Source organism: Bos javanicus, chromosome 16 (assembly GCF_032452875.1).
Source record: "Bos javanicus breed banteng chromosome 16, ARS-OSU_banteng_1.0, whole genome shotgun sequence".
Taxonomy (NCBI): domain Eukaryota; kingdom Metazoa; phylum Chordata; class Mammalia; order Artiodactyla; family Bovidae; genus Bos; species Bos javanicus.
Window position 1 is genome coordinate 33,412,995 of NC_083883.1, and position 26,312 is coordinate 33,439,306.

The 26,312-nt window shown below is 38.0% G+C and overlaps 1 protein-coding gene across 7 annotated transcripts in view; it reads right to left on the minus strand.

The window, feature by feature from the left end:
- Nucleotides 1–26,110, minus strand: part of CATSPERE (catsper channel auxiliary subunit epsilon) — a 159,747-nt gene extending 133,637 nt beyond the window's left edge. For 5 of the 7 annotated variants that reach the window (XR_009729911.1, XR_009729910.1, XM_061382471.1 and 2 more), the window contains exons 1-4: nucleotides 25,977–26,110; nucleotides 17,824–17,872; nucleotides 2,795–2,868; nucleotides 2,444–2,513 (exon numbers count right to left, since the gene is read on the minus strand). Coding sequence is in view for 5 of the 7 variants with exons in the window: in XM_061382471.1 (XP_061238455.1) it covers nucleotides 2,444–2,513; nucleotides 2,795–2,868; nucleotides 17,824–17,872; nucleotides 25,977–26,041 (258 nt within the window). In the remaining 2 variants the exon portion in view is untranslated. The other 2 variants (XM_061382474.1, XM_061382473.1) reach the window with 2 other exon arrangements.
- Between the last annotated feature and the right edge of the window lie 202 nt (nucleotides 26,111–26,312).

The window sequence follows — 26,312 nt, forward strand, 5'->3', positions numbered from 1 at the left end:
GTAGCTAATGTACCCAACTCCACAGTGACAGACGTTCCTGCACTCAGAACCCTTCTGGACCTTGCCCTGTATACTTCTTGACCTGGCTGTTCATCTGGATCTTTTTTACAATATCCTTCCTTTTAACTGGTAAATGTGTTTCCCTGAATTCTGCAAGCTGTTTAGCAAATTATCAAAACTAAGGGAAAGGTTATGGGAACCTGAATTTACCACCCGTCATCATCAGTCAGTCAGAAGTGTAAGTGACAACCAGGGACTCACAATTAGCACTTGAACAGAGGACATCTTGTGGAACTGAGTCCTTAACTTGTAGGATGTGACGTTAACTCTAGGGAGATGGTGCCAGAACTTTAAATGGTAAGACACCCAGCTGGTATAGGAGAATTGGTCCATGTTGAGCCCCTCCCCGCTATGATCTGGTCACAGAATTGTTCTCCGTGAATATACAAAGGAAAACAGTGAGTTTTCCTAGGCAGTCTTCCTCAATGAAATACAATTTGATTAATTTTCTGTTTAATGGTTCTCAACCAGAGATGAATTTGCTTGCAAGAAGATGTCTGACAATGCCTGGAGATATTTTAGGTTGTTATAACTGAGGACTGTTGAGTATATTAAGTCAGTGTGTGTGTGTGTTAGTCATTCAGTCATGTCCAACTCTTTGCAACTGTAGCCTGTCAGGCTGCTCTGTCCATGGAATTCTCCAGGCAAGACTACTGGAGTGGGTTGCCATTCCCTTCTCCAGGAGATCTTCCCCACCCGGGGATCGAACCTGGTCTCTTGCATTGCGGGCAGATTCTTTTCCATCTGAGCCACCAGGAAAGCCCCATTGTACCTCCTTAAGTACATGTACCTCCTTAAAGAGTATAAGGCCTGATAACACTATATATAAGTGACAAAGATATTCATATATATATATATATGTATTTGTGTGTGTGCATACTTTTTACATGTATTACACATTTATGTAGACTTCCAAAACATAACAAAAGGGAAAGAAATCCTTTACTTCTTTAGGAATCATGTCATGAAACAAACTGGCAAGCACTCAACTCAAAAAGCCAAATTCAAGTAAAAATTACTATATTCATCTGGCCTCTCCCACATCACCCTGTCTACCTGTTCCCTGAAAATAAAGATTATTAAGTAAAAAGAAAGCAACACAACTCAGGGAAATTGTTAACTTATGAAAAAAAAAAAAGCAAAAAGAAGGCACAAGTCCCAAAGTAAAGGCAGGATTTGTCACACGAAGTCTCTACACAGTCATTGGACCATCTAAAGTCATTGGACTTTAGATACACTTGTGTGGGAACTTCAACTATTAGTACTTTGTTACTAATTAGTACAGTGTAAATGCTCAAAATTCATTATTATTATTATTGTAAACTAGAGAGGATTCAACAACACTCATTTATTTGCACTCACACAGCTTTCTTTAGTTGAAGAAAATGTAGTGGAATACAAATAAACCTGCTAGAAATGGCTCTTAGTTCTGAGTATTGTCATAGGAGTATATATATGATATTAGTCTCACTTAGCTGGGAGTACTATTATCATTATGATGGTTAACTGGGGCTTTAATATATTTACTAATAAAAAAAGCTAATGTAAAAATCACATACGATAGTCCCCTCTTATCTGTGGGATATGTATTCCAAGACCCCCAGAGGATGACTGAAATTGTAGATAGTACCAATCCAACCCTATATATACTGCTTTTTCTGTACATACATACCTAATATAAAGTTTGATTTGTAAAGTAAGCCCAGCAAAATATTGATGATAATTAATAATAAAATAACTACTTCAATATGATCTTTCTCCTTTCCTCATTAAGTCAAAAACTTTCACCTTTTCACTTAAAGGAAGTACTTTATGGCTTCTCTTTGGCATATCTGAATTGCCAGCATCACTATTCTTGTACTTTGGGGCCATTATTAAGTAAAATTAAGGTTACTTAAACACAAGGAGTACAATATTGCAATTAATAGGTGTGATAACTGGGAAAGCTATTAAGTAACTAATGGGTAGGACATGCTGGACAAAGAAATAACCCATATCTCGGGGAGATGGAGTGGGACTGCAAGATAATTCATCATGCCACTCAGAATAACTGCATTTTAAAGCTTGTGAATTGTCTATTTCTGGAATTTCTCATATAAATATTTCAGACTATAGTTGACCATGGCTAACTTAGAGCACAGAAGGTATAATCACAGATTAGCAGGGAACCACTGTATCAGTTCATAACTTAACAATTTGCTATGAGATATTTCTAAAAATTAATGATAACTGACAATAATTTTTAAATACCTCATTTATAGTTACAACTTTACCATTTAAAATGGGTTAAATTAAGTAAAAATTGTCAAAAAAAAAAGGCAAAATAAAATGTAACAGGGATGATTATTCAAGATTTACTAATTTATCATTTAAATAAACTTACTGGGCCTGAAACAATTGGTTTTATAGCATGCATACCAGGAGAAGAACATCGTAGTTCTGTCTTGGGTAATCTAGCATTTAAAAAAAAAAAAATGGGAAGGGAGAAATAAGTATAGATGCATATGAGATTCCCCTACAACTTTTTAAGCCTAAAAACTTCCATTGTATGCTAATAAGAAAAATAAAAAATATAGCAACATTTTACTTCTATTTTCAAAGTGATTTTTGTCTTTCTTTTCAAATCTATTTAATGAAAAGAAATTTACATTAAATCACAGACTTAAATCTAAATGTCCGTACTATATGAATGTTTTTTTACACATACATTGATTTTCACAGCAAAAAATCTTACCTTTTATTTTTTATAGAACAAGTTGCTGGAGCACTCCATTCAGAAAATGATGTTCCTTCATACTCTAACTTAATCTGAAAAAGAAGGTAAAATAGCTCAAACAAAAAATCTGCTCCAAAATTTTGTATCTCAATTTTTAGATGTAGAGTTCAATTTTCTGAGTCTCTTATTGTTTAAAGAAAGAATAACTAAAATTCAATTCCTTTTAAATTGTACAAGTATTATGACAAGGGAAAAGTAACTTCTTTACGTCACTTCAATAGTCTCCCCTAAACTGTAATATTTTTTATTTTACTTCAAAAATAATCTATTAAGTGTCTAGAAGGTGTTTAGTATCATAATTTTCTTCAGTTGCAGTTTCTTTATTTCCTTGCTTCTGCTTTTTTTCCTGCTTCTACATTCTTTCATGTATAAGTTCTTTCTTCCTGGAAGTATATCACACACTTCCTAACATCATCAGTCTTAGTCTCAACACTGGTCCTCCTCTTCAGCCAGATCTAGAGCCCAATTTCACCTTCTAATACTGTTACAGAAAAATTATGTACATTTGTATACATCATTATGTAGATATATACATACATAAATACTGCTTCATTGTTTTTACTTGTAAAATGGGAATTACAATACCAGTTATCTCATAGATTTGATGTTATAGGATTAATGATAATGTATAAGAAGAAAAAAGTTCACCAGAAAATTGGACACAAACCTAAAGTATATAAAGCAAAATTTGACAGAGTTATTAGAAGATATTTTAAGTCATATTTATAGTGGACTTTTAACACACATAGATTATAGCCATAGATTACACTTGAAAAAAAAGATAATTATAGTTGACCCTTGAACAATTCAGGGGCTAGGGGGACTGACGCTCCACACAGGGAAATCTGCCTATAATTTACAGTTGCTGCTGCTGCTGCTAAGTCGCTTCAGTCACGTCCGACTCTGTGCGACCCCATAGACAGCAGCCCACCAGGCTTCCCGTCCCTGGGATTCTCCAGGCAAGAACACTGGAGTGGGTTGCCATTTCCTTCTCCAATAATTTACAGTTAGGCTTCTATATATACAGTTCTTCAGTATCTATGATTCCACATCCACAGGTTTAATCAACTTTGGATTGTGTAGTACTTCAGTATTTACTACTGAAAAAAACATTGTATAAGTGGGCCAGGAGAGCTCAAACCTATATTGCTCAAGGGTCAGTGTGTGTGTGTGTGTGTGTGTGTGTGTGTGTATTTCTAAAATTGACCAATAAAAAAATACATTCTTTTCCCACATAGATCATTTACCAAAACTGACCACATTTACAAGGGAAGTGTTGCTGCTGCAGCTGCTGCTAAGTCGCTTCAGTCGTGTCCGACTCTGTGCGACCCCATAGACAGCAGCCCACCAGGCTCCACTGTCCCTGGGATTCTCCAGGCAAGAACACTGGAGTGGGTTGCCATTTCCTTCTCCAATGCATGAAAGTGAAAAGTGAAAGGGAAGTCGCCCAGTCATGTCCGACTCTTCAGGACCCCATGGACTGCAGCCCACCAGGCTGCTCCGTCCATGGGATTTTCCAGGCAAGAGTACTGGAAAGGGGTGCCGTTGCCTTCTCCAAGGGAAGTGCTAGCCAGTCTCAAAGTATTATTATCATAAATACTATACCTTTGATACCAGTGAAATAAAATTGTAATTTCTTATAAAGTGAATCAGAAAAATATCTTAGGATATTCATAATCTTTAAAAAAAAACTGTACTTCTGAATTATTCATGGAATAAAGTAGAAATCACAATGAAAATTACATAATGTTTATGAAAAAATAAAAGCACTGATGTTATCAAAACTTGAAGCATGTAAATAGGTCCTAATGAAAATGAATACCCTTAAAAGAAATAAGGTAGTTTGAAAGTGAATAAAATCAGTTTTCAGTATAAGATGCTAATACAATAACCTATGAGAGAACCCCCAAAGGTAAAAAGAAAGATATAAGAGAGAAGAAAAATGGGAATTTACAAAAGAAAATAAATTGGGATGGGTTAGTGGTGACGTAATGTTTTAATCTATTCAAATTTATTATAAACACAAATAGAACAATTAGTATAGCAGCAAAAAAAAAAAAAAACTGGACAGCATCAACAATAGAATTCAGTGACAAGGTATCCCTCAAAACCCCAAAATAAAAATTGGGATGGAACAAACCCGCTAAAACTAGCAGATTTGTGTGATATCAGCATAAGAAAGCAACTACAGTAGACCTTAGAAGGAAACACCTAAATCATTATAGGTATTCAGTAGACACCGTAGGAGAACAATTTGAGGATATAACCAGAGGGATTTTTATATTTTTCAGTTTCTTCTTCAGTCTCTGATAATGTCTGAAAGGGCAAGAGGAGGTGGGACCCATGAACTCCAAAATCAATGAGCCAAAGACCTCTTCTAGAATAACGATCCATAATCAAAATACAAGGAAAAAAATACCAACTGAGCTGGAAAGGGACAATAAGAACAAAGGAAAGGAAAACAACAGATAAATGAGGGGGAAAAACAATCTGGGAAGCTCAGAAAGTATCAGCCTTATTTCTGGACACTCTATGGAACAACATAAGAGGTAACTCTAAAGCCATGAGGTTAGAAAAGTTATTTTGACGCACCACTTCTTCCTTAAAGAGCAGGAAAACTAATTTCATGCTTTAGAAAACTGTGCAACAGAAAGAGGATCATGCTCAAATCACACACAATTATAATAAGAAAAAGGAGAGTAAAAAGCAGAAAAACACCTCCCTAAGACCACACTCAGTAAACACTCTTTTTTTGGTTTGGTCACACCATGTGGCTTGCAGGATCTTAGTTCCCTAACCAAGGATCAAACTTGTACCCCCTGGAGTGGAAGTGTGAAGTCCTAACCACTGGGATCTCCAGGGAATTCCCCTCAATAAATAAACTGAAACTACCATGGGTCCTGGTGGCTCAGATGGTAAAGCGTCTGCCTACAATGTGGGAGATCTGGGTTCGACCCCTGATCAGGAAGATGCTCTGGAGAAGGAAATGGCAACCCACTCCAGTACTCTTGCCTGGAAAATCCCATGGACAGAGGAGCCTGGTAGGCTACAGTCCATGGGATCACAAAGAGTCGGACATGACTGAGCAACTTCATTTTCACTTTCATAACTTAATATAAGGGTTAGTTTTATGTGTCAATTTGGCTAGATTGTAGTAATTAGTTATTTAATCAAATGCTAATATAGGTTTCTATATGAAGTTATTTCCGGAGAAGGAAATGGCACCCCACTCCAGTACTTTTGCCCAGAAAATCCCATGGACGGAGGAGCCTAGTAGGTTACAGTCCATGGGGTTGCTAGAGTCGGACACGACTGAGCGACTTTACTTTGACTTTTCACTTTCATGCATTGGAGGAGGAAATGGCAACCCACTCCAGTGTTCTTGCCTGGAGAATCCCAGGGACGGGGGAGCCTGGTGGGCTGCCGTCTATGGGGTGACACAGAGTCGGACGCAACTGAAGCGACTTAGCAACAGCAGCAGCGTGAAGTTATTTTATAGATGTGGTTTACATCTACAATCAGTTGACTTCAAATAAAAGAGAATACTTTGATGATGTGGGTGAGGCCCCTTTTGACCAGCTGGAAGCCTTCAGAGCAAAAACGAAGGTTTCCTAGAGAAGAAATTCTGCTACAAGACTACAACATCAATCTCTTGCCTGAATTTCCACTCTCTGGCCTGGCCTAAAGATTTCATTCAGATTTGTCAGTTCCCACAATCACATGAGCCAATTTCTTAACATAAATCTAATATAAATATGTATACATTCTATTGGTTCTGTTCCTATGGAGAGTTATGACTGATATGCCTATTTCAAAACGAGGCAAAATAAATAAAAGATGATAGAAATTATGAAAGAAAAATATAAATAAGAATTTAAAACTCATAAGCTAAACTCAGGAAAAAGTACAAATAAAAAGTCAATTTAGAAAAAACCTAAATTAGCACAATTGTGAATAAACCTAATAAATAAGGTTTTGAGAAAAATAGAGGGCTTTTAAAAATAAAGAGATAAAAAGTGACTCAAGAATAAGTGACAAATATTAAAGACAGGCAAAGAAAATCCAATATATACATACTTGGGAAGACGAAAACCTAAGCGATTGAGACAGAAAAATAGCATTAACATTAACAATAATTCAAGAATAATATGTGAAGAAAAATTACTTGAAACAATGTACTGAAAGGGCAAAACTCATACATAGGAAAAACAATTAAGAATGATTTTTTTTTAAAGACCAACCTAGGATCTATATTAATAAAAGCATTGAAGTTGATAAGAAACCTTCTGGGGATCCTGACAAAAAGAACAATTTATTCACAAGGGAAAGAAAATTAGATTTCCAGTAGACTTTTCAGAAGCAACACTTTATGTCAAAAACAACAAAGTAAGATATACAAAAGGACATAAAAATATTAGCCATAATTTTTGTATCCGGATACACAAACTTTTAGATAAAAGTTCACAGATAAGGTCTTATGACCATAAAACAACTCAAGAAATATTGCTCTTATGAGCCCTTCCTGAAACTACCTGAAAAAGAGATTCAGATCCCCAAAATGAGTGCAGAGACATCAACATAAGGACTGGTGTTAGGTATTAAATAGGAATTATTCTGCAGAAATATGTCTACATGGTGGCTATTAAAAAAGGAATATAACAGCTAATGACAATACTCTGACAATGTATCAGCATATGAGTGGTAGTTGAATTATGGTTAGCCCAGGTAATAGTGGTCCAATAGTTCAATTCTCTCCACACATTTCCCCTCAAAGTACACAGATCAAAACAGAAATTAAAAAAAAAAAAGAGAGAGAAAATACACAGATCAAAAAATAAAACCAAGAAAATTCTATATTACAGTATAACTAGAAGACAAAGTACAATACACACTTCAAGAAACCTCTGCTGCTGCTGCTGCTGCTAAGTCGCTTCAGTCGTGTCCGACTCTGTGCGACCCCATAGACGGCAGCCCACCAGGCTCCCCCATCCCTGGGATTCTCCAGGCAAGAACACAGGAGTGGGTTGCCATTTCCTCCTCCAATGCATGAAAGTGAAAAGTGAAAGCGAAGTCGCTCAGTCGTGTCCGACTCTTAGCAACCCCATGGACTGCAGCCAACAAGAAGCCCCTAGGTAAAAAAATAAACAAAAACTTTTAGCAGAGCTCTCACTCAAGTCCCTGTCATAATCTTTTGTGTAAAAGAGCTTCTGAAAAACTGCAGAAAAGAGGAACAAAAGTTTAAGACTGAATTGAAATCAACCAAAGAAAGTACACTGTAAAAAAAAAAAAAAAAGAAGAAGAAAAACACTGTAAAAAGACTCCTGGAAGATCAGAGTACTGATTATGAAGAAAAGAATTAAAAGTGTGTGAGAGTTGAGGTAGGAGCCTCAGAAAGGCATCCCTTTTGGAGAGAAGATAAAGGAGAGACACTCTGTGGAAAGTGAGTGGTGAGGGGAAAGAGAAGCAAGAAAGAGAAATGTAGGATATTAAAGCTAAAACAAACAAACAAACAAACCTCAAAGTAACCACAGCACCCTCAATAAGAAGCCATCAATTAAAGAAACTGTACTTTGCTACAATGAGCTAAGAAAGCAAACTAATTAGAAGTCTCTTAAAACAAACCAAGCTGCTAACCTGTCCATGTAATTCGTGGATATAAGCTGTTTATATGAGGACAGAAAATGAAAATAAAAACATTTTGGTTAATAAAACTTCCTTAAAAAAAACACACACACACACAAAGCAGAAGAAAACTGCAAACTAACATTCTAAACTAAATATTCTCAAACAAGTATTTAATGGTGAGAATGAAAAATTATGAATTATAAATTCACAAACTAGGGACAGAAATGAACCACAAATAGAAATGAGTTGACTGAACTAGGAAATGAAACAGATAACTATAAAGGAAATGAGGATTAAAATAGTGGGAGATTATGTTTGAACAAAACCTGAATAAAAGGCATTGAAGAAAGACAGAAAAGCAACCAGAGAATATAAATGAAAGAAGTAAAGAACCAGAGAGAAAATGATTGATACGGAAATTGATATGGAAGGCAAACAAAAAAATACAAATCCAACACACTTGTATAATTGGAGTCTGTGAAGTTGAAAAGCAAAACAACGGGAAAAGAAGTAATATTTATATTTGGTTTGTCTTTTTATTCCTGAATTATAATAGTTCTTCATATATTCTTGGTACAGGTCCCTTATCAGATATTTAATTTGCAAAATTTTCTCCCATTCTGTGGACTGCCTTCACTTTCTTCCTGGTGTCTTTAGCAGCACTACAGGTTTGAATTTTGGTGATGTCCAATTTAAGTTTTTCCTTTTATTCCTTGTGCTTTTGGTGTCATATCTAAACTATTTTCTAATCCAAGATCATGAAGATTTCTCCATATGATTTTTTCAATGATTTTTATAGTTTTAACTCTTATACTGAGGTCTTATCTCCACTTTAATTTTTGGATATAGTCTGAGGTAGGAGGCCATCTTCATTCTTTTCATGTAGATACCTCACTGTCCCAGAACTATTTGTTGAAAATAAATGGAATTTTCCATTATTTTTCCATGGAATTTTCTTGAAGTAGTTGTAAAAAAGTCAATGAGGTTTTAATTTTTGGACTCTTCTATCCCACAAATCTATCCAACGGTCTCAATTGCAGAAGTTTTGTAGTAATCTTTGAAGTCATGAACTGTGAGTCTTCCAATAAGACTTTTGTTCTTTTTCAAGATTGTTTTGCCTATGCTGGTTGTCTTGAATTTCCCTGTGATATTTCACACAAAATAACACTCAGTTGGTAGTTTTAATAGTTTTTTAAATGGATTTCTTAGAGCTTTCTATTTAGAAGGTCATGTCACATACAAATAGAGGTCAGTCAGTTCAGTCACTCAGTCGTGACCAACTCTTTGTGACCCCAAGGACTGCAGCTCTCTAGGCTTCCCTATCCATCACCAACTCCCAGAGCTTGCTCAAACTCATGTCCATAGAGTCAGTGATACCATCCAACCATCTCATCCTGTCATGCCTTCCCCTGCCTTCAATCCTTCCCAGCATCAGGGTCTTTTCCAATAGGTCAGTTCTTCGCATAAGGTAGCCAAAGTATTGGAGTTTCAGCTTCAACATCAGTCCTTCCAATGAGTATTCAGGACTGATTTCCTTTAGGATGGACTGGTTGCATCTCCTTGCAGTCCAAGAGACTCTCAGGAGTCTTCTCCAACACCATAGTTCAAAAGCATCAATTCTTCAGCCCTCAGCTTTCTTTATAGCAACCTCTTACATTCATACATGACTGCTGGAAAAACCATAGATTTCACTAAATGGACCTTTGTTGGCAAAGTAATGTCTCTGCTTATTAATATGCTGTCTATATTGGTCATAGCTTCTCTTCCAAGTAGCAAGCATCTTTTAATTTCATGGCTGCAGTCACCATCTGCAGTGATTTTGGAGCCCCCCAAAGTAAAGTCTCTTACTGTTTCCATTGTTTCATGATCTGAGCCACAGTCAGCTCCCGGTCTTGTTTTGCTGACTGTATAGAGCTTCTACATCTTTGCTGCAAAGAATATGTAATCAATCTGATTTCGGTACTGACCATATGGTGATGTCCATGTGTGCAGTCTTCTTTTGTGCTGTTGGAAGAGGGTGTTTTCTATGACCATTGCGTTCTCTTGGCAAAATTCTGTTAGCCTGTGACCTGCTTCGTTTTGTACTCCAAGGCCAAATTTCCCTGTTATTCCAGGTATCTCTTGACTTCCTACTTTTGCATTCCAGTTCCCTATAATGAAAAGGACATCATTTGGGGGTGTTAGTTCTAGAAGGTCTTGTAGGTCTTCATGCAACTGTTCAACTTCAGCTTCTTCAGCATTACTGGTAGGGGCATAGACTTGGATTACTGTGTTATTGAATGGTTTGCCTTGGAAATGAACAGAGATCATTCTGTCATTTTTGAGATTGCATCCGAGTACTGCATTTCAGACTCTTTTGTTGACTATGATGGCTACTCCATTTCTTCTTAGAGATGCTTGCCCACAGTAGTAGATACAATGGTCATCTGGGTTAAATTCACCTATTCCAGCCCGTTTTAGTTCACTTATTCCTAAAGTGCTGATGTTCACTCTTGGCATCTCCTGTTTGACCACTTCCAATTTGCCTTGACTCATGGACCTAATCTTCCAGGTTCCTATGCAATACTGCTCTTTACAGCATCAGATTTTACTTAAAATATGCAATACAGTGTCGCTAACTATAATCACTATGCTGTACACTGCATTCCCGTGACCTATTTTATAACTGGAAGTTTGTACCATCTGACCCCCGCTTCACCAATTTCACACTCCCCCAAGCCCCACCTCTGGCGACCATCACTTTGTTCTCTGTGTATATGAGCTGTTTCAAACATTGATTCCACATATAAGTGAAATCATATAATATTTGTCTTTGACTTATTTCACTTACCCTAATTCCCTCAAGGCCATAAATTTCAACATTTCACTATATTATGACTTAATAGTATTCCACTGTGTATAGACACCACATTTTCTTTATCAGTTCATCCAGTGATGGGGGACTTAGGTTGTTTCCATATCTTGGTTATTGTAAATAATACTACAATGGACATGGGGACATATCTCTTCCAAGTTAGTGTTTTCATTTATTTGGATAAATACCTAGGAATAAAATCACTGGATCATACAGTAGTTCAATTTTAATTTTTTGAGAAACCTCTGTAATGCTTTTTCATAGTAGCTGCACTAATTTTCATTCCCAGTAACAGTGCACATGATTTTCCTTTTCTCCACATCCTTGCAACACTTGTTATTTCTTGGCTTTCTGATAATAGCCATTCTAACAGGTGCAAGATGATATCTCATTGTGGTTTTGACTTGCATTTCCCTGAGTATTAGAGACGTTGAGCACCTTTTCATGTATCTATTGGTCATCTGTATGTCTTTGGAAAACTGTTAATTCAGATACTCTGCCCATTTTTAAATGAAATTGTTTGTTTTTTGCTATTGAGTTGTATGAGCTTATTTTCTATATTAACCCCTTATTATATATATGATTTGCCATTCAGTAGGCTGCCTTCTCGTTTTGTTGATGGTTTCCTTTTTGTGTAGAAGCTTTTTGGTTTGATTTTGTCTCATTTGTTTATTTTTGTTGCCTTTACTTTTGGTGTCAAATCAAAAAAATCATCACCAAGACAGATATCAAGGAGTTTACTTGTCTATTTTTTCCTATGGAAGTTTTATTATTTCAGGTCTTGCCTTCAAGTCTTTAATCCATTTTAAGCTAACTTTTGTGTATGCTATAACATAATAAGTCTAGTTTCATTCTTTGCATGTGGCTGTCCAGTTTTCCCAGCACCATTTTTAAAAGATCTTGTTCTTTCCCTTTTTTATAATCTTGGATATTTTGTTGTAAATTATTTGGCTATACATTCATGGGTTTATTTCTGGAGTCTTTTCTGTTCGATTGATCTATATCTGTTTTTACGCCAATACCACACAGTTCTTATTACTATGGCCTTGTAATATTAATCAGGAAATGTGATGCCCTCTAGCTTTATTCTTTCTTAAGGTTTCTTTGGCTGTTTGGAATCTTTTGTGGTTTCATACAAATTTTACAATTGTTTATTTATGTGAAAAATACCAGTGGAATTTTGATAGGAATATCATTTAAATGTAGATTGTTTTGGGCAGTTCGGACATTTGAATAACATTAATTCTTCCAGGAATTAATTATATTCCAGGAATTAATATATTTCAGAAATTAATAATATATATTCTAGGAATTAATAATATTAATTCTCCAGGAATTAGGAGAGTGAAAAAGTTAAAACTCAACATTCAGAAAACTAAGATCATGGCATCTGGTCCCATCACTTCGTGGCAAATAGATGGGTGGCTGGCGCTTGCAAGCCCACCCTGGCAGAGGCCAAGGAGTGGGATTCTGCAAGGCAGGAGCTTTTAGGGTGGTGGATGGAGCATGCACTCCACTTCCGGAACCCATGGAGGTGGGGGGAGGGGGTGAGGAGGGGCTGTTGCGTGGAGGTGAAGGCTGGGTGCTCAGAGAAAGAGACTGCTATGGCAATCTGCTCCTCCCTTCATGCACGATCTAACAATGGAGTTTTGCTTCTATGGCGGCCCTGGATTCTTCTGTAAACAGCCGAGTTGCAGCTATACCACACTCCAGCCCCTTCAGGCTGTCTCCATGAAGCCAACACCAGTCCTCTGCCTGGGTCTGTCCTCTAAACCCTTGGTCATCTCTCTTTGTGAATGTCGAAGCAACCTATTTTAACAGTTCCTAGTAGTTAAGGATGTGCCAAGATTTATCAGTGACCCCAAGGGGGAGAATCTATCAGCACTTAGATTCATGTTGATTAGCATCCAGATCCTCAGGCAGTAGATTTTAAAGTGTGCAAATATATATCGTCTTGAGGGAGTGCTGCAAGTTGAACCTCCAGGAAGAGCAAATAGATGGAAATGGACTTTTCAAAATGTTTTCGATCAAGAAGATTCATGGAATATTTAATCCCCAAAGTATTTTATATACGCTTTATTTTCTTTCTGTAAATATGGCTTTTAAGCAAGCATAATACTACTGGTTTTATCATTTACTATCTTGACTTTTATCAGCCTTCTTCTCTGATAATCAAACTCTGGCTCCTAATCTGCATTTATGAAATGACATAACTGCATTGTTTTGGTGACCAGTCATCAATTAAAAACAAAACATTTCTGTCACCTACATAAAAGTGATAAAGGAACAGTAGAGGGGAAAAGGGATAATTTTTTTAAAAAGACTAATAAAATGGTCGATCATATAACAAAGCTGTTCAAGAAAAAAAGATAAAGTAAACAACTAATATTAGAGAAATAAAATAATTACAAATAGAAATTCAAATGGCATTTAAAGATATAAAGAAATAGATAAATTTGAGGATAACTGCATGTTTTATAAGGAAATAAAGTTTTAATAATTTAAATGGGAAAAGAATTTGAAAAAGAATAGATCCATGTATATGTGTGACTGAATCACTTTGCTGTACACCTGAAATTAATGCAACAGTGTTAATCAATTCTACTTCAATATAAAATAAATATTTTTAGAAAAGAAGATATAGTTTTCATAGATTCTTTTCCCTGATTTTGAATAATGTAAATACAACAATATATGTAAATAGAATATAAATGTAAACTGAGAAATTACTTTGTAAAATCTTTTGGCACCATCTACTAAAGCTGAACATATGCACTTGCCCTATCATTTATTCCACTCTTAGGTATATACCCAGCAGAAATACATGCATATGTTAACCAGAAGATCGGTGTAAGAATGTTCATAGCAGCCCTAATCACAGCAGACTAAAAATGGACACTACTGAATTGTTTATCTAGAGTAGAATGATACACAGACTGTCTTGTGTTAATTCAAGGGAAGACTACAGAGAATTGAAACTCCAACTACATGAAATATGTGGCAGACAGGATACATCAAATATATCAATAGGAAATTAGAAAGTTTAGAAATTAATGTATCCATATATAGAACAAATAGTTGAGAAAAGAAGAGAAACGAAAGGCAAAGGAGGAAAGGAAAGACATAACCATCTGAATGCAGTGTTCCAAAGAACAGCAAGGAGAGATAAGAAAGCCTTCTTACGTGAACAATGCAAAGAAATTGAGGAAAACAATAGAATGGCAAAGACTAGAGATTGCTTCAAGAAAATGATAGATACCAAGGAACATTTCATGAAAAGACGGGCACAATAAAGGACAGAAACAGTATGGACCTAACAGAAGCATAAGGGATTAAGAAGAGGTGGCAAGAATACACAGAAGAACTGCACCAAAAAGGTCTTAATGACCTGGATAACCATGATGGTATAATCACTCACCTAGAGCCAGAGATCCTGAAGTGTGAAGTCAAATGGGCCTTAGGAAGTACTACTAGGAACAAAGCTAATGGAGGTGATGGAATTCAAGCTGAGTGAGTTCAAATCCTAAAAAATGATGCTGTGAAAGTGTTGCACTCAGTATGCCAGCAAATTTGGAAAAGTCAGCAGTGGCCACAGGACTGGAAAAGGTCAGTTTTCATTCCAATCCCAAAGAAAGGCAATGCCAAAGAATGTTCAAACTATGACACAATTTCACATGCTAGCAAAGTAATGCTCAAAATCCTTCAAGCTAGGTTTCAACAGTACGTGAACTGAGAACTTTCAGATGTAGAAGTTGGATTTAGAAAAGCGAGAAGAACCAGAGATCAAATTGCCAATATCTGCTGGATCATAGAAAAAGCAAGGGAATTGAAAAAAAAAAAAAACACATCTATTTCTGCTTCACTGACTAGGCTAAAGCCTTTGCGTGGATCACAATAAACTGTGGAATATTCTTAAAGAGAGAGAGGAATACCAGACCACCTTATCTACCTCCTGAGAAACCTGTATGCAGGTCAAGAAGCAACAGTTAGAACCAGACATGGAACAACAGACTGGTTCAAAATTGGGAATGGAGTACATCAAGGCTGTATATTGTCACCCTGCTTATTTAATTTATATGCAGAGTACATCATGAGAAATGCCAGGTTGGATGAAGCACAAGCTGGAAACAAAATTGCAGGGAGAAATATCAATAACCTCAGATATGCAAATGACACCACTCTTATGGCAGAAAGCAAAAAGGAACTAAAGAGCCTCTTGATGAAAGTGAAAGAAGAGAGTGAAAAGCTGGCTTGAAACTCAACATTCAAAAAAACAAAGATCATGGCATCCAGTCCCATCACTTCATGCCAAATAGGTGGGGGAAAATTGGAAACAGTGACAGACTTTATTTTCTTGGGTGCCAAAATCACTGTGGACAGTGACTGCAGCCATGAAATTAAAAGACACCTGCTCCTTGGAAGAAAAGCTGTGACAAAACTAGACAGTGTATTAAAAAGTGGAGACATCACTTTGCCAACAAAGGTCCATATAGTCCAAGCTAGGTCCATATAGTCCAAGCTATGGTTTTTCCAGTAGTCATGTAGGGACATGAGAGCTGGACCCTAAAGAAGGCTGAGTGCCGAAAAATTGATGCTTTCAAACTGCAGTGCTAGAGAAGATTCTTGAGAGTCCATTGGACTGCAAGGAGATCAAACCAGTCAATCCTTAAGGAAATCAACCCTGAATGTTCATTGGAAAGACTGACGCTGAAGCTGAGGCTCCAATACTTCAGCCACCTGATGCAAAGAACTAACTCATTAGAAAAGACCTTGATGCAGGGAAGATTGAGAGTAAGAGGGAAAGGGGATGACAGAGGACAAGATGGTTGGATGGCATCACCGACTTGATGGACATGAGTTTGAGCAAGCTCTGGGAGAGATAGTGAAGGGCAGGGAAGCCTAGTATGCTGCAGTCCATGGGGTTGCAAAGAATTGGACATGACTGAGCAACTTAACAACAACAAAATATATAGAGCAAAGATGATACCAAAAAATAATACAAAAACAATAAATTGTTTTAATACATGTTGGTTCATTCTATGCAGAAAGTAATGTAAAGACCTATCTTATATTATACACAAGTTGAACTCCAGATATTATTTATGATCTTTATTTGAAAGGTAATAATATAAAACATATAATAGAAAATGTAGGATAAAAATCTTTGCAACTCTAGGTAGACAAAATTTTTTCTTAATATTCTAAAAAAGTATAAACTTTTTGTTTTAAGATTTTTTCTTTGCTGTGGATTATCTTTAAAGTCTTCATTGAACTTGTTACAGTACTGTTTCTGTTCTGGTGTTTTGATCACAAGGCATGTGGGATCGCAGCTCCCCAACCAGGGAATGAAACCACAGCCCTGTCCTCACCCCCTCTGCATTAGAAGGCAAAATCCCAATCACTGGACTGAAAGGGAAGTCCCCCCAAAAGTATAAATTTTAAGGTTAAACAAAGGAGCAGATGACTTGACAAAAGTCATCCTTTTTAAACAAAATTATGTATCCATGGACAAAGTCAATGGTTAGATGAGTAGATAAGAGGCTATGAAATGATAACCAAAACATTTAAAATCAACATTTGACTAATATATAGAGTAGAATGTAGATAACACTCTGTATATCAACAAAAAAGGAGCAGAAAATTAAATGGAAAATGAGCAAAGTGAGCAGTCTGTTCAGAGAAGGAGAGCCCTGCATTAATATGGGAAAAAAGGTTCAAAAATCACTACTCATCAGAGAATTGAAAATAATGACAACATAAACTACTAGTATGTGGTAACAAAATTGGTGAAAAAAGGGAAAATCTATAGTACCAAATATTGGTGGAGATGTTCACTGGGTAAGAATATAAATTGTGATTTCCAGTTTGGGAAAAATCTTACAGAATTTAGTTAAATTGGGTGTCTGTTTCCCTATGTTCTAGAAATCATAGCTTAAAAAGTATTGCACAGATTCATAAAATGACATGTAGAAGGGCATTCATCACAATGCTGTTTGTGGTAGTAAGAAGCCATTCATCCATCATTGGTTGGGGGGATAGGTAAATAATATATACACACTAGTAATCAGGCAACCTTAAGAAATGAACTAGACATAGTATTGAATTTAAAAAGTAATGTAGAGAATGAAATCTATAGCTGGATGATCATACATCCTGGTTTGTCTAGACACTCCCAATTTATACCTGTTGTCCCAGCATAACTATTAATAGCACTATCTTTCATTCTCAGTAGTTGAGACAATATATTATATGGTCATTCTATCTGTATCATAACACCATTTTGGGAATGTTAAATTACAAAAACACTTGAAACAACACTACCTATTTTTTGCTACATACATATTTCAAGATATTTATTGGAGGAGGGAAATATATTAGGAAGATAAACCGGATGAAGAAATAAAAGAATGACACTGCACTGTGCACCTGAGTATGATTAACTTTGCTCTCTGCTGTGAAGTCAAAAATATTAATACTTAACTATAGTTTAAAAAAATTAAACACTTACAATACTTCTGGTACTAAAAATGTCGTAGTTTGGGCTGTTACTGTAATACCTGCAGAGGAAAATGTCAAATGTGAATATTAAAACTACATCTCCTCCAAATAAAAGGGATTTTAATACATGGTCAAGAGCTCCCCTGGTGGCTCATCAGTAAAGAATTTGTCTCCCAATGCAGGAGACAAGCATTTGATCCCTGGACCGGGAAGATTCCCTGGAGAAGGAAATGGCAACCCACTCCAGTATTCTTGCCTAGGAAATCCCATGGACAGAACAGCCTGGTGGGCTACAATCCATGGGGTTGTAAAGAGTCAGACACAATCAAATGACTAAACAATATATGGTCAGAGCAAGCCTAACACTTGTGGGCTGCCATGAGCTTTACATTTCTGCTCATGTTCCTTCTTAGAAAGTGTAGTCAGAGCTAAAACTGGGGACATCAGTGACATCAACCCCCAACTCTAGTTGTGTTCAGGGTTACTTAATATCTGAAGACACAATCAGATCAAATCAGTTGCTCAGTCGTGTCCGACTCTTTGCGACCCCATGAATCGCAGTACGCCAGGCCTCCCTGTCCATCACCAACTCCAGGAGTTCAATCAGACTCATGTCCATTGAGTCAGTGATGCCATCTAGCCATCTCATCCTCTGTCGTCCCCTTCTCCTCCTGCCCCCAATCCCTAGACCAGGAGCTGACTGTGGCTCAGACCATGAACTCCGTATTGCCAAATTCAGACTTAAATTGAAGAAAGTAGGGAAAACCACTAGACCATTCAGGTGTAACCTAAATCAAATCCCTTATGATTATACAGTGGAAGTGAGAAATAGATTTAAGGGCCTAAATCTGATAGATAGAGTGCCTGATGAACTATGGAATGAGGTTCGTGACATTGTACAGGAGACAGGGATCAAGACCATTCCCATAGAAAAGAAGGCACAATAGGGAGGAGCAAATACTTTTGCATCTTGTTTTTGTTTTAGAATAAAAGCTGTTGAAGAATATTGGCTCTAACTCCTTCACCTATAAACTGAGTTCAAATAAAATGAATACAGATTGAAAAAAAACAAAACAAAACCCAGTATTTCTTATTTGAAACACTGAAGTAAAGAGCAAATTTTTGTGAGTTCTAGTGATCATCATTTCTATTACTCAGGGTACTTTAATTTCTGTCTATATGAAACATAGACAATAAAAATACAATGTGAGTCACCTATATAATTGAAATTTTTCTATTGGCCACACTAAAAAAGCAAGAAAAAACAAGTAAAATTGCTTCTAATAATATATTTTATTCAAAAGTAACCTCATTTTTACAGAGCCAACTCACTGGAAAAGACCCCGAGGCTGGAAAAGATTGAAGGTAAGAGAAGAAGGGGATGACAGAGAGGATGGACTGCTGGATGGCATCACTAGGTATTGAATGAGTTTGAGCAAACACTGGGAGACTATGAAGGACAGGGAAGCCTGGCGTGCTGCAGTCCATGGGGTCACAAAGAGTTGGACATGACTGAGCAACTAAACAACAACAAAGCAGGGCCCTCCTGGAACAGATCTCCGTCCCCTATGTCCTCTGCTTTGCCTCATTTATTGAAAAGGTTTAGTCTCCCATGTCTCCCCTCTGTCTCAAAAGGCTGGCTTAAGAATTAATGAAAGAGAACTTCTAGTTCAAGATGGTGGAGTAGAAGGACATGCGCTCATTTCCTTCTGCGAGAGAACCAAAATCACAACTAGTTGTTGAACAACCATCAACAGGAGGATGCTGGAACCTACCAAAAAAAGATATCCCATGTCCAAAGACAAAGAAGTCACAGCAAGATGGTAGGAGGGCCACAATCATGATAAAATCAAATCTCATACCCGCTGGGTGGTGACCCACAAACTAGAGAACAATAATACCAAAGAAGTTCTCCCATTGCTATGAAGGTTTAGAACCCCATGTTAGGCTTCCCAGCCTGGGAACCTGACAGAGGGACTGGGAATCTGCAGGAAATCTGACCTTGAAGGCCAGCAGGATTTGATTACAAGACTTCCACAGGACTGGGGGAAACAAGAGTCTCCAGGCTTGGAGGGCATTAAAAAAAACCTTGCGTGCACCAAGATTCAAAGGAAAGGAGCAGTTGACCCCACAGGAAACTAATCCAAAACTACCTGCTACTGTTGAAGGGTCTCCTGTGGAGTCATGGGTCGGCAAAGACTCACCACAGGGATGGGACTGGCAGCAGTTGTCTGGGAAGGTCCCCTTTGATGTAAACTCTCTTGGACGTTGACATTAACCCAACCATAGAGGCCCTAGACCCCAGACCTGGGTCATCTCAGGCCAAAAAACTACCAGGGAGGGAGTGTAACCCTACCCATCGGCAGATAACTGGATTAAAGCTTTACTGAGCAAGGCCCTGCCCAACAGAGCAAGGCTCAGTTTTTCCCACCATCAATCCTTCCCATCAGGAAGCTTACACAAGTCTCTTAGCCTCATCCATCAGAGGGCAGACAGAAGAGGCAAGAAGAACCACAATCCCACAGGAACTAAAACAAAACCACATTACAGAAAGTTAATTAGCATGAAACACCAGAAAGTTACATCCCAGATGAAGGGACAAGATAAAACCTCAGAAAAAATAACTAAGATGGAGATAGGTAACCTTCTAGAAAAAGAGTTCAGAATAATGATAGTGAATATGATTCAGGATCTCGGAAGAAGAATGGAGGCAAAGATTGAGAAGATGCAAGAAATGTTACCAAAGACCTACAAGAACTAAAGAACAAACAAAGAGAGATGAATAATACTCTAGAAGGAATCCATAGCAGAATAACTGAGGCAGAAGCACGGATAAATGACCTGGAGGACAGAATGGTGGAAATCACTGCTACAGAACAGAATATAGAAAAAAGAATGAAAAGAAATGAAGACAGCCTGAGAGACCTCTGAAACAACATTAAATGCAGGAGCATTCACTTTATAGGGGTCCCAGAAGGAGAAGAGAGAGAAAGGACCTGAGAAAATATTTGAAGAGGTTAATAGTTAAAAACTTCCCTAACACAGGAAATGAAATAATCAACCAAATCCAGGAAACACAGAGAGTAATACTGTAATCAAACTGACAAAGATTAAAGACAGAGATAAAACATTAAAAGCAACAAGGAAAAACTAACAAATAACATACAAGGGAACTCGAATCAGGCTATCAGCTGATTTCTCAACAGAAACTACAAGCCAGAAGGGAGTGGCATGATATATTTAAAGTGATGAAAAGTAAGAAACTACAAACAAGAATACTCTACCCAGCAAGACTCTCCAGATTTGATGGAGAAATCAAAAGGTTTCCAGACAAACAAAAGTTAAAAGAATTCAGCACCAACAAACCAGCTTTACAACAAATGCTAAAGGAACTTCTCTAGGCAGGAAACACAAGAGAAGGAAAAGACCTACAGAAAATAAAACCCAAAACAATAAAGAAAACAGTAACAGGATCACACATATCGATAATTACGTTAAATGTAAATGGATTAAATGTACCAACCAAAAGACATAGTCTGGCTGGGCAGGTGAAAACATGTGCACGTATGCACTTCCACTTACCACATCATTCTGCTTGACCCCCCCCAAATTGTGTGTAATTATTTTATATTGTTAGGTTAATCATGTTCCCATTATGGCTTGCAATTGTAATTATCTTTTATTTTTTGTCTGGCTATTGACTGTGAAAACTGATAAACATATTTTACTATTGTGATTATGTAACTATGACTCACTTAATAACATTGTATCATGATTGGTCAACAGAAAAATTATAGACTTGTATATCACCAAAACTATCATTTAATAGAAAAACCTGTAATCACTTTTTAAAGTCCATATGCATATGAGAATTATCTTGGATTTTTTTGAAAACTATAAATGCCCAGGTATTGGTTTTTTTTTTCCACCAGTGTTCCAGATATGTTTCTAATGAGCAGCCATGTTTAAAAACAACAGGACTATACGAAGATCTTTTATCTAGTTTGTTTCACTTGTTATTCCATATTCAGTGTTCCCATTTCATTTAGCTTATGTTTTCCAATTTCACCATCTATTCTTTTTTTAATGGATGTTCTTTCTCAAGCCTTTATCAAGTGTAGTATAAAAGCTTTTGTATACATATATATAAATAATATGTATAACATTTTAGAAAACTCATGAATTTTTGCCTAACAAAAATTTTTGACATATTGATTCTATTTGTTTAACTTAGTATGAACAGAATGCTAGATTTCTAATTTAAAAAAACAGATATGCAACAAAGGTTTACTGTATAGCACAGGGAACTATAATCAATATCTTATAATAACCTATAATGGAAAATAATTTCAAAAATAACATGTGCATATGTATAACTGAATAACACACACACATAAAAGGATTGTAGTGTGTGAAACGGAGACAGCAATGGCACCCCACTCCAGTACTCTTGCCTGGAGAATCCCATGGACGGAGGAGCCTGGTGGGCTGCAGTCCATGGGGTCACGAAGAGTCGGACACGACTGAGCGACTTCATTTTCACTTTTCACTTTCATGCATTGGAGAAGGAAATGGCAACCCACTCCAGTGTTCTTGCCTGGAGAATCCCAGGGACAGGGGAGCCTGGTGGGCTGCCGTCTATGGGGTCGCACAGAGTCGGTCACGACTGAAGCGACTTAGCAGCAGCAGCAGCAGCAGTGTGTGAAATTTAGTAATGTTTATCTTTTTGCCAATTTTTCTAAATGTCCTATGGACATCTAATAACAACATATGAGATATAAAATTTTAAATATATTTGTGTATGATATGATTAATATAAATATAAATTTATTATATTTCAATTATTAATGCCATCATTCAAGATGCTCCTATTCTTATTTTTTCAGCAGTTGATAAAATATTCTCAGAGAAATGTTAATATGTCTTACTATGATTATATATTTTTTCTTTTCCCTTGTATTTCTTCTGGTTTTTGCTTTATATATCTTTGTTTCTTTGTTAAGGTGTCTAATGGTTTATGATGTCTATCTTCTTTGTGAATTGTACCTTTCATCATTAAAAATACTCATCTTTGTTTCATTTAAAATAAATAAATAAAAATAAATAAAAAGAATGAAAGAATGTGAACATGTAGTAACAAAAAACAGCAGTTGGGCCCTGAGAGCAGGTAACAATTTAAATAACAGATCAGCCATATAGCAGTCACAGAATCTTCAGTTCCTCCCTGAAACCATAGATAAGAGTCTAATGCACATTCCCGAGTTGTTTTGCAGATACTAAAACTCCAACCAGAAGCAGAAGTGAGCTGCATGCTGACCACTGGTTGGAGCCAGAAGGTTGATTATTGAGATTCCCAAAATACCTCCCTGTTACTTCACCATCAACCAATGAGAGAACTGTGTCCAAGCTAATCATATATCCTGAGACCCTTCCCCTCAGACTGTCTTATAAAACTCTTCCCTGAAATCCACTGGGGAGCTCAGGTCTTTTGAGCATTAGCCACCCATACTCCTTGCACTTGGAATAAACCCTAACTTTCCTTCATAAAAACCCAGTGTCAGCAAATTGACTTTACTGAGCACCAGCAAGCAGACCCAAGTTTGGTAACAGTGGTAGAAAGTTTAGATAAATACCTCTTAGACCTAGGGGCAGGAAAAGATTCTTAAATAAAAACATCTACCCTGGATTTCTCAACTTCCCCTTCCAAAAGGCTAATGATAAAATAAAAATCCATTAAGTTCAAGAAAGCGCCTCCTTTAAAAGCACACATTAAGAACTAAAATACAGGGAGTCTGACCACCACACACACACAAAAAACAACCTTTGTCTTCTCTAACCTCTAATTGAGCATTTTCTTCGATTATGAATGTACACCAGGAATTGGAAAACTATGTTCTTTGGGCCAAATTCCATTTGTGCTTTGTAAATAGACTTTTATTTGTACACAGCCACGCTATTTGTTTACCACTGTTGGTTTATTACTGTTGTCCCCTACTATGGCAGAGCAGCTAAAACAGATAGCATTGCTTGAAAAGCCTAAAATATTTAGTATCTAATCCTTTACACTAAAGCTTGGTGATCTCTGGTGTTCAGTTCAGTTCAGTCGCTCAGTCATGTCCGACTCTTTGCGACCCCATGAATCGCAGCACGCCAGGCCTCCCTGTCCATCACCATCTCCTGGAGTTCATTCAAACTCATGTCCATCGAGTCGGTGATGCCATCCAGCCATCTCATCCTATGTCGTCCCCTTCTCCTCCTGCCCCCAATCCCTCCCAGCATCAGAGTATTTTCCAATGAGACAACTCTTCGCATGAGGTGGCCAAAGTACTGGAGTTTCAGCTTCAGCATCATTCCTTCCAAAGAAATCTCTGGTGTACAACATAGCAAACATTATGAACTCCCTTAGCTCACAGGTGAACCTAAATAATATCAACTACCATAATTTATTGATACATGTGTTAAAAGTTTGAAATATATCATGGTTTTCATGCCTCACAACACCATGAGATAGGTTTTTTCATTTTATAAAGAATATTAATTTTTAGAGTTCTGTCACAATGCTATGTTTTAATTTTTTCTCAGTACTTCAATGGAGAAGGCGATGGCACCCCACTCCAGTACTTTTGCCTGGAAAATCCCATGGACAGAGGAGCCTGGTAGGCTGAAGTCCATGGGGTCGCTAAGAGTCAGACAGGGCTGAGCGACTTCACTTTCACTTTTCACTTTCCTGCATTGGAGAAGGAAATGGCAACCCACTCCAGTGTTCTTGCCTGGAGAATCCCAGGGACGGGGGAGCCTGGTGGGCTGCAGTCCATGGGGTCACTAAGAGTCGGACACGACTGAGTGACTTCGATTTCACTTTTCACTTTCATGCACTGGAGAAGGAAATGGCAACCCACTCCAGTGTTCTTGCCTGGAGAATCCCAGGGACAGGGGCGCCTGGTGGGCTGCCGTCTATGGGGTCGCACAGAGTCGGACACGACTCAAGCGACTTAGCAGCAGCAGCAGCAGCAGCAGTACTTCAATGACTTTCCAACCACTACTTTTACTCTATTTGACTTATCCATCTGTTCACTGAGATGCCATGGATCCCTTAGCTCTGAAACCTCTATAAAAGTTTTATTGTTGGTATCCTTACATTTTAACGTTGCACTGTGCACTAAGGCGCTTCAGTCACGTCTGACTCCGTGCGACCCTGTGGACTGTAGCCCGCCAGGCTCCTCTGAGCACGGCATTCTCCAGGCAAGAATACTGGAGTGGGTTGCCAGGTCCTCCAGGGATCTTCCCAACCCAGGGATAGAATCTGCGTCTTTTACGTCTCCTGCGTTAGCAGGCAGGTTCTTTACCACTAGCGCCACCTGGGCTAGAAGGTAATAAACAGAATATTCACAAAATATCATTTTTCCAGTTAACTATCTGTATTTTAACCTGTGATGAAAATGCAAAATATTTTGATACACTTTCCAATCCAGCAGCCACCTAATGCTGACCAAAAAACTTACATGGAGGATCCCTCAGAACTTTAAAGTTTTCCTTCCTCATCATCAACCCACTTTCTGCGGGAATTACATATTCTTACATATTCATAATTACATATTCTTACATATTGCACATTTTAAAAGCACCCTCTCACAAATCATTCAACCACAACTACCTAACATCAACTACCTAGTTACCCTAGTGAAGCACCCCCACCCTCATTCCTGGTGGAGACTTTTTGGCCCTCTCTGTGCTTCCCTCTGGCAAAAGGGTTCAGAGTGGGACCCGCTATCCAGGAAACAGACACGTGAAAGTAACGCAAAACTTGGGGAGACAGCTAAACCCTAATTTGTTGTTGTTTGTTGTTTAGTCGCTAAGTCATGTCCGACTATTTGCGACCCCATGGACTATAACCCATCAGGCTCCTCTGTCCATGGATTTCCCAGGCAAGAAGACTGAAGTGGTTGCCATTAGGTTGCCATTCCCTTCTCCAATTGCGTGCCCTCATTTCCCGCCCTCATTCACTGAAAACCCTGAACGGGCGGCGGGGAGCCGGTGTTGGCGCCAGGAGAACTGGGGAACGAGGCTGCGGTCCACCGGAGCCCCAGTCCCCGGGACGCTAAGGCGCAGGGATATGGCCCCGCCTGCCCAGCCCCAGGGATGCCCCCTCCCGCGTCTCTCTACCTCCACAGGGCCGAGCCGCAACAGCTCAGCCAGGACAACAACACCGCCACTCCCGAGGCGGACATGGCGCCGGCTCGCGACTACCCAACAGCCGTGCCACGGGTGCGGGTGGCTGGAGGGGGCGGGGGCGGGGGCTCTTCGCCAGGCCCTGGCGTGTGCGCATGCGTGCAAGCGAGCGCCGCGGCCGAGCTGCTGGAGGAGAAAATGTAAATCAGATTTTAGGAAAAGCAAAACAGTGTTTTTATGGAATGAAGTAGCATAACCACTCAGGAAAATGTGAATTGATTGGATGAAGGTGAAACTTTTAAGCTAGTGTATCGTTTAGCCCAAATCTTC